This window comes from Eriocheir sinensis, chromosome 9 (assembly GCF_024679095.1).
Source record: "Eriocheir sinensis breed Jianghai 21 chromosome 9, ASM2467909v1, whole genome shotgun sequence".
Classification (NCBI taxonomy): Eukaryota; Metazoa; Arthropoda; class Malacostraca; order Decapoda; family Varunidae; genus Eriocheir; species Eriocheir sinensis.
In genome coordinates this window covers 21,541,919-21,557,507 of record NC_066517.1, presented here as the reverse complement: position 1 = coordinate 21,557,507, position 15,589 = coordinate 21,541,919, and the positions used below count along the sequence as shown (strand labels likewise).

Below are 15,589 nucleotides of genomic sequence, written 5' to 3'. Positions count from 1 at the left end.
GAAGGTGGTGAGTGCCGGGCTCCTGGGGGCGGAGAGAGAGAGTGACAGAGTGAGTGAGTAAGAGAGAGAGTGAGGGGGAGAAAGATAGTTAGTTAGAGAGAGAGAGAGAGAGAGAGAGAGAGAGAGAGAAACTGGAGATATACAAATGAAGCATAAATGTGGTATGGCTTAATTTGAGAGATCGACAATGAACAGATGAAAAAAACATGTCATCAAAAAATAGGAAATACTACTACACTTATGCTATTGAATACATGCACTAGTGACCATTCCAACCATAATAATAATAATGCTAGGAATGTTAAAAAAATAGCAGGATGATCGGACGCAAATGAAGTGAAAATGTCGTAAATGTTGTTTCAGGAGCAGCGAGTAGCAGGCTTTTTTTTTTTTTTTATTGTTGTTTCCCTTTTTTGTGCCATTGTGCTGTCTCCTTTGCTGTAAAAAGAAAAAAAAGAATAGTGTATCAAGACAGCTCTCCACCCGAAATTGACCTCTCTTTCAGCCACTCTTTACTTTTGTCTGTTGTGGGAGTGGCGAGTAGCGGGCTTTTTTTTCTGCACTCTTTTTGTTGCCCTTGAGCCGTCTCCTTTGTTGTAAAAAAGAAAAATGAAAAAAAAAAAGCGAAACTGAGCTGTCTTGAGCGTTGTGTCTGAGCGGGCAGGAGTCAGGTTAGGGGTCGACAGTGGTGCCAGAAGAGAATGCACCATGATCAAAAGACAGGCTTCTCACATGCCTCATCTGGTATTACTGTAAGAGTGCTGTTTCCTTTCATTGTCATTCTCAAGGCAGAAACAACTAAGTCAGGTTATGGGTCAACAATGGTGCCAGAAGAGAGTGTACCCTGATGAAAGGATAGGCTTCTCACATGTGTCATTTAGTATTACTGTAAGAGTGCTGTTTCCTTTCACTGTCATTCTCAAGGCAGATACAACTAACATGTCCCGTGGTGTGGTTATCGTCTGGTGAGTTTATCCTTACGCCCAGTCAGTTTTTAGATTTGGCTGAAGTCTTCATCCACTTATTATTATGCAGCTTATACCATCCGACCCCATACAGTTATTGCTTTTTGAATTATTATGCTTTCATTGCTTATATACTTCATACTTGCTCTCCTGCTTTACCTCGGGTGAGTTTGTTATATCGCTCCTTGAAGGTAGCTTGACATACAGTTCACTTTGCTGTAAGAGGATGTGGTTTTTAACATTTCTCTCACCCTTGATCACTAATTCATGTGTTCCTTTCATCTAATTTACAGCATAAGGAAGTAGGATGAGATGCTTTCAAGGTGTAAGAATGTGCAGGTTACAGAATAGGTCATATGGAAAGTTGAGGACACGCAGATGATGATGGAATTATGTTCATATGTCTTCCTTTCAAAAGACCTTAAGTTGTCAGAAGAAAATATCTGGAAATTCATCGGTGCAAAGTAATAACAAAATAACTACTGTAAAAACCTTATTGTCACTGGATGCCGTATCTTTGAGGTCCTTTTATTAGTCAGTGTTACTTTTCCCAGTCGTTAGTGTTCCTTGCAGAGGCCAGAGCAAAGACAGCTTGGCTCACCCCCTCCAGAAGTCAGGCCTCAAACAACTTATCCCTAGACCAGACCTTAAGGCGTTCACATGAAGCCGGCAGAAGTATGTAGCTTAGACCTTCCTTGTGTGCCGTAGGTCAGTGTACTAGTCCCTCCCCCTGAAGGTAGTGCACAGGGCGCTGCGTCGGCCACTGAGAGCACCAAGGTACTGACACACTTCCTAAATGATCTCTGCCAACAGCTGGGATGTCCGAAGACAGTGACTACACCAGTGACATCAACTATCCGGTGGGCCAGCACCCCAACTCCTCCGTGTCGCAGTTCCTGGGCGTGGCGGCTCAGATGTCCACGCCGCAGCGGTCACTCGAGACAAGCCGGGAGAACTCCTGCGAGAGGGATGATGGTGTACAGTACAGCGGGGAGACGGGCTACGGGGAAGGCTTGGACAGGGGGACGGCCGACGACTACTACAGCTACACACTCGAGCACAACAAGAAGAACGAGGGACACTTGGCGACCTCCGGCGTGCCTGACGAAGACCTCTCCTACAACAGCCGCCCTAACAACAGGAAAGACTATAGGTGCAGTTGGTTTGAGTGTTGTGTCCCTGTCCTTCTCTCTATTCCTTTTTCTTGGTCTGTTTCTCCCTCTTCCTCCCCTCCCTCTCTCCCTCCCTTTGCTCTCTCCCACTCTCTCTGTCCCTCCCGTCTCCCAGCTCCCCAGCCTATGACTTTTTAGAGGCTTCCTTCCTGGCTTTTTAGTTCTCAAAAGTCTGCCTAGTTACAATGAACAATGACTTCTTGGAATTCTTAAGCATCATTCTCTATCTGTAATAAGGAGTTTTGTCAGTATCTTTTTTTTTTTCCAAGGAGAACAGTAACTGGAGTGTAGTAATGCCATGAGACTTGTATTCCCTACTGGTTCTCACGTCTATGTTGAGGTACTCTCCATGTTGTAGTCCTTTGGCGTCTACTTGTAACCTTAGCTAACCAATTTTTCTATAAGCTTGTTATTCTATGTGTTTGATGAAGCATAGGAGAGACACTTCAGGCCACTCTTTGCTCCACCAGCTCCTCAGATGCCCTTTGGTTTCTGGACTCGGATTCAGATTTCAGATTTTTATTGAGAAAAGGGGCGGGGATATTTAGAGGAGGGGAGGGGTAGATACTTATGACTTAACCTAACCGTAAGCTAAACAAATCATATGCATGTGAGGAAGAGAAAAGGGGGTGGAGTAAACAGAGCGAAGGTAGGAGAAAGATTGGTGCCAGGCGGATGGCTTGCTGTTTGTAGTATGGGTTAAGGGGAAGGTAAGAGGCTTAAGCACCGATGCCAGAAAGCGTACTCAGAGCCTCGTATTTACCGGTTTCCGAGCCGTAGCCATTGCCAAAAACACCAATAATTAACTATTCTAACGATAACTATATATGAAGGGATTTGTTGTTAATAATAGAAAAAGGAAAATGGGAAGAACACGCGAGAAAGGAAAGAAAAGAAAGTAAGAAAATAAAGAAAATAAAAGTTCAGCTATAGAGAAAGAAAGGAAGAAAGTAGGGCATTATGTAAAGTTTATCGGGGAAATGAAAGAAAGGAAGAAGAGGAGGAGGAAAGTAAAAAAGGGAGGGAGAGAGAATTTCGCATGAGAGGCAGATTTTGGGTCGGAAATAGGCAAGCATAGAAGGCTGAGTACGACAATCTGGTAACGTTGCTCTCAAGTACATTGGTTTAAGGTATCATAGGCGACAGTTAATTCAGTCATCTATGGGAGTCACGCAATGCTCGCTGACAGGTTTTAAACTTGGGGAATATTCTACGTCTTCAAGGATGATGTTGATTAGCTTCTTGGTATATATATATATATTTTTTTTGAGTGAGAAAAAGATATAGGTTGGTATCATAAAACACTTTCAGTTCTCACATCAGCTATTTCTAAAGATCAAAGAGGGGGTCAGTAAGGTTCTAATGAGTGTTTCTTCAGGTTCAAGGTACGAAAGAAGGGTCAAACTACCACCAGGGTCATAAAACTACTGGAAATGCCCACAACTCCTATGAAAGCCTTGTCAAATATGTGTTCTTGGGCGGCGGAATGTCTTGTAATATGACCCATAGTGTTTTTATATATAAGCTTAACTTCATTGTAGTCATCTCACATCAAATCAGTTGTTTTAGCCTTACTTATCCTGTTACCAAAGACAACAAAATAACTTGGAATTAGTGCTTGGAGTTTAAACATCTCGACTGAAGAAAAACAAGACAGCAGCACATATAGAAAGCTTAAAATCAAGATCATAATGAGTAGAGACTAAAACAGCTTGATAAATTTATGTTCTGGGGTTCCAATACCACTGAATATAAGTTTGTGGGTTGTAACATCAGTTGTGGGTCAAGGGGGGCGACTACGGGGATTCTCCTGTGCATATGGTTCGTCCAATAGCTTTGAAATTTCAGTATGTTGTTTAATTAACCTGGTAGCAGCGGGGATCATGTTTCTTAATGGTTCCTCTAAGTGAGAAAAATGAGAAAAAATCATCACTCACACAAACCATTTCATAATATATATCAAAGCATTTGTGATCAGTTTATGTATCATCTATTTTTTGGGGTTTATATCATGGCAAAAATTTGGCCCATCGCTGCTACATGGTAAAGCCACAAATTTGACCCGTCGCTGCTACCGGGCTAACACGACTATAGCAGCTTGATAGCGGGTCAGCTGGGTTAGGACAACATCATTGGGTAAATCAGGCATCATGGAAAGGCTCATTTTGACTACAAGAGTTTGATAGATTACTGCTCTGTGTGGTAATGTGGCTGGGCTAAGGGTCATATTCCTAAACATTTTGGCGCCCAAGCACATACACTTAATAAGGCTTTTGTAGGATGTGTGGGCATTTCCAGGGGTAGTTTTATGACCCTGGTGGTAGTTTGACAAAGTTTCTGCACCATGCGCGTGAGGGAACACTCTTTTTTGGCATTTAGATATGATTTATTTAGGGGAAGGGAACGTTTAAGCATACTGACCTAAGTTTGAGTGGCTGGTGGCGGGAAAGACTGGCCTGGACTGTCCCTCGCATGATGAAGGAGAGTGACTGATCAGCCTCTCTCTTTGTCCTGTCCTCGTCCCCTGTAGGTATCAACCGGAACCGTGGGATGATGAAGATATCAGGTATTGAGCCAGAAGCGAGAGTATGCTTCCCATGCGCATGCCCCTTCACGACCCCCCCACCACCACCACCACCACCACCACACCCCTCTCACACCCTCACTGCAACTTGCACACATGTATACACCTGATCACCCAGACCTTTGTTCCCTTACACGACGTTCAAACGCCGCTGCCTTCGGTCACTTTTCCCTCTCAGTATTACCACATCCTCTCGGCTCCCCACACCCCTCACACCCCCACAGTAGGTTGTATTCATAGGTACATCCAGTAACTTTCCTGTTCCTTTCTTTCTCCACTCCACATCCTTCTCCTTCAAGTACTATTACTTCTACAACAAAAAATGCTGCTCAGTGCTAAAACAAAAAAATGTATTGAAAATGTCCTTCTATAATGCTGTTCCCATAAACAGAGAACAGTAGGAACCAAAAGACAAGGTTGAATTTGGTTGAAGAGGTGTCTCAGTGCTCCTCTCTTGAAAGGGCTTGTCATAGGAAGGAGGAAATACAGGCCTAGGAAGGCTGTCCCAGAGTTTACTAGTAAAAGATATTAAAGAAGGAAGAGGGTGATTAACTCTTGCATTATGAATGTGGATAGGATTGGGGTGAGCTAAAGTAGAAGGACATATACAGCAAGGCAAGTTTAGAAGAGCAGTTAGTATGAAAATATTGACTGAAGAAAGAAAGAGGAAACATTTTGTCACCTTTTTATCCAAATGTTACACCAGTCACACCTTCACTGCCGCATACCATCCACCCACTAGCCTCACCTCCCCTCGGCTCCTGCCCCACTCACATCCTCTTCCCTCACTCACTCACACAAGACTTTGATGGCAGTTTTTTCTTCTTTTCTTTCTTGCTGACTCAGCCCTTGATGCATAGTGATTTTCTATCAATTTGTTACATTTCTTTCATATTGCTTACAGGTTTTGGTCATTTTTTGAAGCTTATTCTGTATTTTGAGGAGATGTTTCAATCTTGCCTCCTGTGTTCTGCATGAATTCATTTCTACATATGCCATTTTATTATAAACTTTGGCTGCTTTTAAAAGTCTGATATGTCTTGATAATTTCTTTCACTTGGGTCCTATGACATAATACTTAAAGAAAAGATCAGATTTTTCTGGGAACTGCTTCATGAATCTGCTTGGAAATATTTATCATTTCAATCTACTTTAAAGCTGTGATGCAATTCAAGGTCATGTATCTGTTGCTTCAAGTGCCTGAGGGTAGCTGATGGGCCCCGCAGGGCTGTGTCAGTGCTCCACTCCTTCCAAATATTACCATTTATATTTTCTCTCTTTGAAGTCTGGTATACATTAGACAATCACAACACAAACCTAGATATACCTAGCATTGACTCAGTAGTAGCTGAGCACACTACTAACTTGTGTGTGGGTTTCCATGGCACGCACAGTATTCCATAGAGTTCCGTAGGAGGTTTTATTCCTCTTTTTCTGGCAAACTTTTTTCCTGATTGCTGCATGCTGCATGACATAAACCTTACCCAAGTTTATCAAAGTTGACATCACAACCAATCACTAATAGTTATATCAAAGTAATTTTAGTTACATAGTAAGTAATTATGACATGGGCAAATTTGTTGATAGCGATAGGTTACTTTTGAAATGTTTTTTTGTGTGTGTGTGTCTGTGTGTATGGGTGTGTATTTGTATTTTTGTGTGTGTGTTGTATGTGTGTGTGTGTGTGTGTGTGTGTGTGAGTGTGTGAGCATACTAAATCGTTGCACGGTGTTGTTTTTGTGTGTCAGTGTTGCAGAATGCTGTCGTGATCCTGGTGTTTGATGTGATTTGCTGCATTTTCCTTCTCCTGTTTGTCTGATCTTGTGTGGGATGTTGACGTCATGTTTGTCCGACATTGTGTGTCCTCCGTGTGTGTGTCTGTGTGTGTGCGTGTGTGTGTTCCTAGGTGTGTGCGTGTGTGTGTGCATCGCAGTGTTTCCTTCCTGCGCATGCCTCTCATAGTTGAACCACCACCTCATCTTCTTTCTCCTATCAAGAGTTTCTAAAGGTTTCCAATTCTGTGACAGATTTGTGTTTTCACTATATGATTTATTTCCCTTGTTCTCTCTCTAAAGCTACTTCAATAAAGTATTCATAAGCTTAAATGGTCAGTGTGAGATACATGTAAATATTAAAAGTGTAAATATTTTTCCATTTTTGACTTAGTAGATTAGAAAATGTGGAGGACGATTTTAATACAATGATTATTGAATTTAGCTTTTGTGTTAGATGTAGGGTAGATTTACATTCTGTGCAAGGCAGTAGTCAAAGTAATTGTTTAGAACTTGACAACCTGTAAAGTGATATAACAGTGTGAGTGGTGATCATGATTACATATTTTCCAACTAGTGAAATTTGTGATAAAGTAGAGGAATGAGTGTGTAAGTGTGTGTGTGTGTGTGTGTGTGTGTGTGTTTGTGGGTATGTGTGTGCATGTGTGGGTGTGTGTGTGCGCGTGTGTGGGTGCATGTGTACGTGCAAATGTATGTGTGTGTGGGCATGTGTGCGTGTGTGGGGGCACGTGTGTGTGTGTGTGTGTGTGTGTGTGTGTGTGTGTCATTGAAAAGTTGTGTGTGGTCATGACCTTGGTGTGCAGTTAAAACAGAGATAATTAATCTTTAATGCATATTTGGTAGTAAAAAGGTAAAAGAACCCATTTGAAAGTTATTAATTCATAACGACATATAATGTAGAATGTGTAAATGAGTATAGCTCAGGTATTATTAATAGGAAAGGAAATTTGCAGAGGAAAAGAAATCGTAAATTCATGTTCCATAGCAACCTTTTAAGAAGCAGCATGAAAATTATAAGCTCACAACAGATCAACAACCTGGAATGTGTAAATGTGTCGTAATCAAAAGGAGCAGAAAGGTAGTAGTATATAAACAGATTTTATTAATGAAGGAAAAGAAATTTGCCCAGAGACACTTTGCAAGTTCCTCGAGTGGCAGCCAGCACCGGGACGGCAAGGATGGCTGGCACTTGGCGGGGTGAGCACCTCTTGTGTTGACCTGTCACCTGATTCTCCCACAGCCCGGTCAGCTACTACAGCTCGCACGACTTCTTCTCAAACAACCAGAATGAGGAGACGACGCCCTCTAAAACAACAACAACAACAACAACAACAACAACAACCTCCAATAATGCAAGAGGGAAGCTGACAAGAGGTAAGATAGGCAGTGTTTGATCCTCTCCTTCTCCTGTACCCTCACACCTCACACCTCACCCAGCCCTCCATCTCACCCCCATTCTTCATTTTATACACACATGACCGGTAATATGTTGTTTTATTTTGTACTGTATTTTAGTCTATCACATAATTGCTCCTTAACCCTTTCCCTGCGAGTGTCCCGTGTATGAGACACAGACTTTGGTGCCGTTGCCACGAGTGTCCCACATATGGGCCAGGATAATTTCAAAGTAGTGTGCCAATTCTTTTGCGCGGAAATTTAGTGGAAATTGATTTGTGGCATCTGCTGCAGTGTTTCCATATATAAATCATATTTTGTTTGAATTGTAGTCAGTAGCCCTTGTAATGTTGAGTAGGGATGTACGACACTTTCACGCTGAGGCGTGGCAGATTTTTTTTTTTGCCATAGAATTACAAAAAATTCAGTATCAAGTGATTGAACATAAATACATAAACAGAAAATGTTTTGTTAGTGAAAAGACAAGTGCGCCACCTATTATACCCGAAGCATCTGGCACATCAGTCATCAGCATCTTTCGTCAGGCAGTGCAGTATTGCAAAAAGCTTATTCTGCAAGATGCTGTTTACTTGGATAAGAAATGTTGTAGCATTACATATTTATATATTTGTGTTCAGGAAGCAAAGTTTTATTTATTGAGGGACTTTTTTTTATAATGCTCCGCACTGAGGTGCTAAATAATTTGAAATAAGATCGCAGGAAAAGGGTTAAATACTCTACTGTAGCTAATACTTTACTGTTGAAAGTGCCATGCTACACACAAGAACAGATTGTGGATTTACCAGTAATTTATTAATTTTGTCCATATCTACCTACCTATCCATCTGTCTATATTTTCAACATCCTCTCCTTTGAAGGGAACTTTATTCAAGGCGTAAAGCACAGCACAAGAGTCTCCAACACCCTCTCAGCACTTCATTTCCTCATCCGTCAACTCTCTCTCTTCAGAAGTCATCCACTCTCTTGATCCATTTCTCTTATAGTCACCCCCTCGCACCATCTCCCTCAACGTGCACTTTTCACAAAGCCATTCTCATTCGTTCTAATCACATGTTCAAACTATGTCAAGAGTGCCACGCTTCACCTTTCGACCACTCCACAATCCACTTTCTTTGATGTCACACCCATACCTAAACTCTCATACATATCTTCATCACTTTCTGCAGCCCTACTGAACACACCACATGCACCCCTTACCTAGGTCTTTCCATGTCTATGTCTCAGATGCATATGACAGAGTTGGGAGGGTGAATTCTATGCCACACTTCTTCCTTTCATAACCCTCACATTTTACCTGTCTGCCCTTCAATACCTTGGTCTTTCCATGTCTATGTCTCAGATGCATATGACAGAGTTGGGAGGGTGAATTCTATGCCACACTTCTTCCTTTCATAACCCTCACATTTTACCTGTCTGCCCTTCAATACCTAGGTCTTTCCATGTCTATGTCTCAGATGCATATGACAGAGTTGGGAGGGTGAATTCTATGCCACACTTCTTCCTTTCTTAACCCCCACCAGTGTACACATTACCCGTCCGCCCTTCACTGCTTTCTCCTTTACTTCTTGTTTCCACGCTCCCATATTTACATAGAACTGTCCTTAGGTATTTAATTTAAGATAATTTTTTGTCTCTAGTTTTAATTAGTTATAGTTGTTGGTACTAGTTATGTTTTCCTTTACCTTTATCATTGAGTTTGATAAGTGTAGATATTGTTAGTCTTCATTGGAAAGGTTGGCTGCCAATATTTATTTACATTAACTCTTCCTCTCAGATACAGCCAACTGGAATTAAGAATATTTCATAGCTAAAGATTAAGAATATCAAGGTTAATATATTGAAAACTGACATATTGAAACTGACTCATGGCATATCTGAGAGGTTAGTTCCATACACATATTAAGTTGTCATATTTTACTTCAACCCCAGAACTTAGTAACTCATAGGAGAGTGACAAGGGTAGCCTAAACACCTATAACTATTTTTTTACGTTTCATTGCTCAATAGCCAAGCAGCACACGGAGGAAGACGGTAAACAATCATCGAAGCTTCCGTTGCAATCCTGGTTGTCCGCTTATCACCACCAGTGTCTCATGTCCCTCACACCGACCTGCCGCACTCACTCCTCTTCCGCCTCACACCCTAACCACATGTTCTTATCCTCTCTGCCCTAAGCTGCCTGTCGGGGGGGTGGGTTAGAGGCAACATCTGGGGAAGGAAAGTGAGAGAGAGAGAAGGGAAAAGGTTGGGGGATGGTAAATAGAGGGGGGGGTTGCTGTAGTAGTTGTGTGTGTGTGTGGTGGGGGTATGTAGGTGAGAGAGAGAGAGGGAGAGGGAGAGAGACTTTTGGCTTTTTTTAGTAACCGCTGATATTTACCTTACCTCAAATTCGTTTACTAAATTCTTGACTTGCTTAGTAGGCTTAAAAAATTATGCTTAGAATATACAGAGCTCAGGATTCAGTTTAAATGCATCACAATTAGCCTGATGTCCATGTTATATTAGCAAGTGTGTATGTGTGTGTTTAGATGTGAAGAATAATTGCAGTGTGTTGAGTAGTGATCCATAGGTGTTGTACATAAGGCAGCCAAGCAACCACCTCTGAGCCTTCTAATTTGAGGGCTAAACAACTGTCTCATCCTGTTCGCCCAGCCTGCTCTCTTCATGCTGACTAATGCTTGCAGCCGTAATGATGATAAAACAATAGAGAATAGGATGTAGTAAGAATTGCTTTTATTTCCCCATCCCAAAAGTAAAGCAGTAAACTAATTCTTGATAGTCAAAATACAATAGTTCCCTACTTGCTGTATAAACCCTTCATGCCATATAAATACCATCACTAATAATAACAATGATGCATCTGATAATCTCTTTAAGGATAACAATTATAAACTAGAACTGAAGATATACCATTCAGCTTTCCTTAGTTAGGGTAGCACAGAGCTTAGAATGCACAGTTAGAGCCTGCATGGTAAAGAGAGAGGACTCGAGAAGATATATACAGCTGTCCCTCAAATAGTACACGGTTTCCAATAGTTCGGTTTCGGTTTTATGTGGACTTTCAGAGAAGATTTTTTTTAAGATTTTTAAATTTCCCGACAAGCAGGAAATTTAAAAATCCTTAAAAGATCTTGTATGACAATCCATATAAAACCGAAACTAAACTATTGGAAACCGTACTATTTAACGGATGACTGTATATGCTTTTTGTCATTCATTCCCCAGAGAGTTGTTTGATCATTATGAATAGACTCCAGAGAACAATGATGGGTAAAAAGAATGATGATAAAAAGTCTGATTTGAGATTTGGGAGTACAGTATGATAGTCCGATATCGTGGTACACTTGGCTCTCGATTCAACGGATTAAGAGCGGGGAAGGGTGGTCCGTTGCTTGAAAAAGTCCGTTGCTTGAAAATACTTACATATGATAAATACCGGTATACAATAAAATTACTGTTAAAAAAAACGTAAAATGATACTGACAACCCTAATAATAAACGTAAGTATATACTGGGTAGTAGGTATATTTGTGGTCCGTTAAATCTGAAATCCGTTAAATCAGGGTCCGTTAAATCGAGAGCCGAGTGTAATTGTGTAAAGAGCGGGAAGTAGGGGAGGGGGTGGGCGGTAGGATGGAGAACAATGACTGTGTTAAAAAAAGTCTTGGAGGAGTGATTTAAGATTTGTGAGCACAGTATGATAGTCCGATATTGTAGTAATTGTATAAAGAACGGGAAATGGGGGACGGGGTGTGGGGTAGGATAGAGAACAATGACTATGTAAAAAGGTCGTGGATAAGGTGTGATTTGAGATTTTGGAGTACAGTAAAATGATGGTGATATGATGTAGTTATTTTGTGAAGAGTAGGAAATTTGAGGGGGTAAGGGTAGGACAGAGAACAGTGATGGCTAAAAAAGGGAATCATGGAGGAAGTCTGATTGAGATTTGAGAGTACAGTGAAATGAGAGTGATATAATGCAGTAATTTTGTGAAGAGTAGGAAATGAAGGGGTGTCGGGGTAGGACAGAGAACAGATATGGTTATGAAAAATCACTGAGGAAGTTTGATTGAGATTTATGAGGAATATGATAGTAATATACAGTAATTTTGTGAGGAGTAGGAAATGGAGGGAAGGATTATAGGAGGGGAAGGGGGGGAGCATGGCATCACTGTTAACTTACGGTGAAATGCAATCAGATCTTAAGACACTCCATCGCCTTCCAGGAAGCACCCGTCGCCCCAGCTTAGAGAGACAAACCACCTTATATGATGACCAGGGTGGAGGGCAGCGCACAGAAGGGACCAGTCGAGAAAACAGGTACTCTAACTACCATAGCTACTATCACCAGTACTCCTCCAGCCAGGATGACCCAAGGTATGTCCCCATCCTCCCGTAGCCACCTCAGCCCAAGCAAGGGGGAGCGGCCAACCAGGGAGAGAGCCGGACTGTTTTGCTGGTCTGCTTGGATCATTTTTTTGTGCTGTATTTTTTCACGTTTTGATGCAGTTTGGGGCTCGTCATTTTATGTCCCGGTTCAAGTTTGACCAGTGAAGGCCTCTCTCCCTCGGTGTCTGCTCCCTCCTGCTTGACCACTCCAGGCCAACACACACCCACAAAGCTGCATGCCGCCCGTCAGTCTGTTGGTTCGCCCACAGTCCTGCGCCTGCCCACCCGCCCACCCCCCATGTGGTCTCTCGTGTGTCCGTGGACCGTCGCCATCTCTCCATGTGTCTTGTTCAGTTCCTCCTCCTGCTGGCCTCACCCCTACTGTCTTCTCTTCCCTGCTGTCCTGCCGCTGCTGCGTGACATGAAGGGGCCCTGCACCTCTTCCAGGATATGTTGGGGGCAGCGGTCCTCGCTGCCTCCACCTCTGGCTCCTGCCACCACCACCCTCAGCTTCAGGCCATCAGTAGCCTTACTAGTGCACCTTCTTCCTCTTGACCCACCGGGGGAGTCAGGTGCTGAGGGATTAGCTAAACCTTGCTCGAAAAATCAGCTAAGAGTAATGGAAGAGTTGAGTGTACCATGCTGGACTATCTCAGAATCAGCTGAACCTTTCTTGGTTAACTAGCAAGAAGCAGGTGAATAGCCAATTACACCATACTGGTCTAAATTTGGATTAGCTAAACCTTTCTTGATAAATCAGTTAAAAGTAATTGCACAGATGAGTGTATTATACTGGACTAACTCCAAATTAGCTGAACCTTTCTTGGTTAACCAGCAAAAAGCAGTTGAATAGTCACATGTACTATACTGGTCTAAACTGGGAATAGCTAAACCTTTCCTTGATAAGTCAGCAAAAAGTGATGGTATGGCCAAGTACTTCATACTGGACTCGCCAGGCTGATTTTGGTTCACTGGATGAACTGGTTGTACTGAATTTTGAGCCCACATTTTGCATCTCATTGTCAGACAGAAATGTTGGTTTTGATTATGTACATGTAAACAATATTGTATGCAGGTCATTCATGGTAGTACAGTCACCAAATATATCACACTGACCTGAGGGTTTAGGTCTTTATGGAAAGCTTAGTTTATGCTGCATTGGGTGAGAATGTGAAGAAAATGAATGTTAGTGTGTGTGATTGTCTTTGTGTGAAGAATATGCAAAAAATTCAATAATGCTGTGGATGAGGAGACAGGATTTGTTGAAATTTAACAGTATACGATATGTGAGAGATGAGATGTAGAGGTTGTAGAACTGCAATTATTTTGATTGACTACAAGAGGTCTTAAGAGGATGAACTGAGGAACCACTGAAGCCAAGATTGCACTGCCTGCTTCATTATGGCTTAAGAAGTCATTCAATTCTTGCAAAGTAACTGAGCAGCTGAACTGGAATATTTCACTGCAGTTATGACTTGAATATGAGTATGATTTTGCTATGAGAAAATTTCTAAATATCCTTTTTAAAATCTAGGTTGTTCCTCCTAGTTCACTGTGAAATGGGTTATAATGGCTTCAATGAATAAGCATTAGGTGTTGTGCTCCACTTGAAATACTTTTGTAATGAATGAGCTATCTCCAGGCAGCCTTGAGGAACAGTTATGTAATAGTGACATGTGCAGCTACTACTACTACTACTACTACTACTACTACTATTTTTTTTTTCACAGCAGAGGAAACAGCTCAAGGGGAAAAGAAAGGAAACAATAATGAAAAAAAAAGCATAAGTTGTTAGGATTACACTAGAGATTTTGCACTTGGTAAGCAGGAGTCTTCATTCAGATACACAAATGTTTAGTACTGTCACAAGGGAGCCAGTGGGAAGCAGTGAGGATGAAAGGTTGTGTAAGGGCTTGGGACTTCTCCTGTGTGTGACTTCAATATAAATAATAGTTTTGGAAGTTTTTTTTTAGGGCAATCATATATGTTAGTGGTAGCTGCTGTGTAGGGTATGATACTTTAGGAAGGGGCTCTGAGCAGCAACACTAGTGAGATAGGTTGGTGGTTTTCCTTATTACTGGGCTAAAAACTGGGCAGCAACACTAGTGAGATAGGATGGTGGTTTTCCTTATTATTGGGCTAAAAACTGGGCAGCAACACTAGTGAGATAGGTTGGTGGTTTTCCTTATTACTGGGCTAAAAATTGAGCAGCAACACTAGTGAGATAGGATGGTGGTTTTCCTTATTATTGGGCTAAAAATTGAGCAGCAACACCAGTGAGATAGGATGGTGGTTTTCCTTATTATTGAGCAAAAAATTGAGCAGCAACACTAGTGAGATAGGATGGTGGTTTTCCTTATTATTGGGCTAGATTACTTTGATCAGCGGTATTAGAAAGTCTTTTATCATGTGCATTAAGCAGATTATATTCCTGCGTTATACTTGCAACAGCTACATCAGAAAACCTAACTTAAATCAACTGAATGAAGAATTGAATGAGAGAGGAAATTATATAAAAAATAAACCCATTTCTCGGACTTTTGTGTTCAGAAATATGGCCAATGGTAGTGTTGTGTCCAGACCTCACTCGGAATGTTGTCAAGTTCTTCCTATACATGTGTTACAAATGTGTGTGGTATTGTGTGTAACCTGTACTCATTCTCTACTCACTAAATGGTGCCTCAAGTTCTTCTATGTTCCCTATGTATCTACTGTTTCAATATTCCGCCTAATGAGAATGAAGACCTGTGGGAAATAATTGTTCAGGCTTTTGCACTTTTATTTCCCTATGTAAATAACTACTGTAAGCCCTAATCACTGCTCTTTTACACCAATCTTTTGTAGTACCATGTGAGTGTTTTGTGTCACAGCTGTGGTACTATTTTTTTGTGTTCTTACTGGAGCCTCAACACCCTGTCTCCTTACTTTTGTGTGTGTCATTTGTTGCCTCCACATGAACTTGGCATCTGATCTCTGTTTTCACACTCTCACCTTCTGCAATATGAGTTTTGGGTCTTCAGTTACACCCACTGATGTTAGTTTTCTCCTCATGGGTATAGTCCTTTGTTTTTATGTCTAGTTACTGTGTTTTAAAAGTTGTAGGTTTTTGTAGCTCTTCATCATCCCATCTCCAGTGTGTCCTGCATAGCTGTGTACGTGTGACTGGCATAAGTGTTGTCATGGTGAGAGGTGAATGCCGGCTCACAGTTCCTACTTGAGTTTCAGTGTTTGTTAGGGTTTTCTCGTACAGATTTCCTTTTTTTAGGCAATC

At 41.6% G+C, this 15,589-nt stretch overlaps 1 protein-coding gene across 1 annotated transcript in view; it reads left to right on the top strand.

Annotated features, from left to right (window-relative positions):
- The window catches only part of LOC126996136 (uncharacterized), an 88,653-nt gene that overhangs the window by 46,253 nt on the left and 26,811 nt on the right, over positions 1–15,589 (top strand). The window contains exons 8-12 of the mRNA XM_050856347.1: positions 1,779–2,118; positions 4,668–4,703; positions 7,755–7,888; positions 9,938–9,961; positions 12,156–12,306. Coding sequence (XP_050712304.1) covers positions 1,779–2,118; positions 4,668–4,703; positions 7,755–7,888; positions 9,938–9,961; positions 12,156–12,306 — 685 coding nt within the window. The remainder of the gene's footprint in view (positions 1–1,778; positions 2,119–4,667; positions 4,704–7,754; positions 7,889–9,937; positions 9,962–12,155; positions 12,307–15,589) is intronic.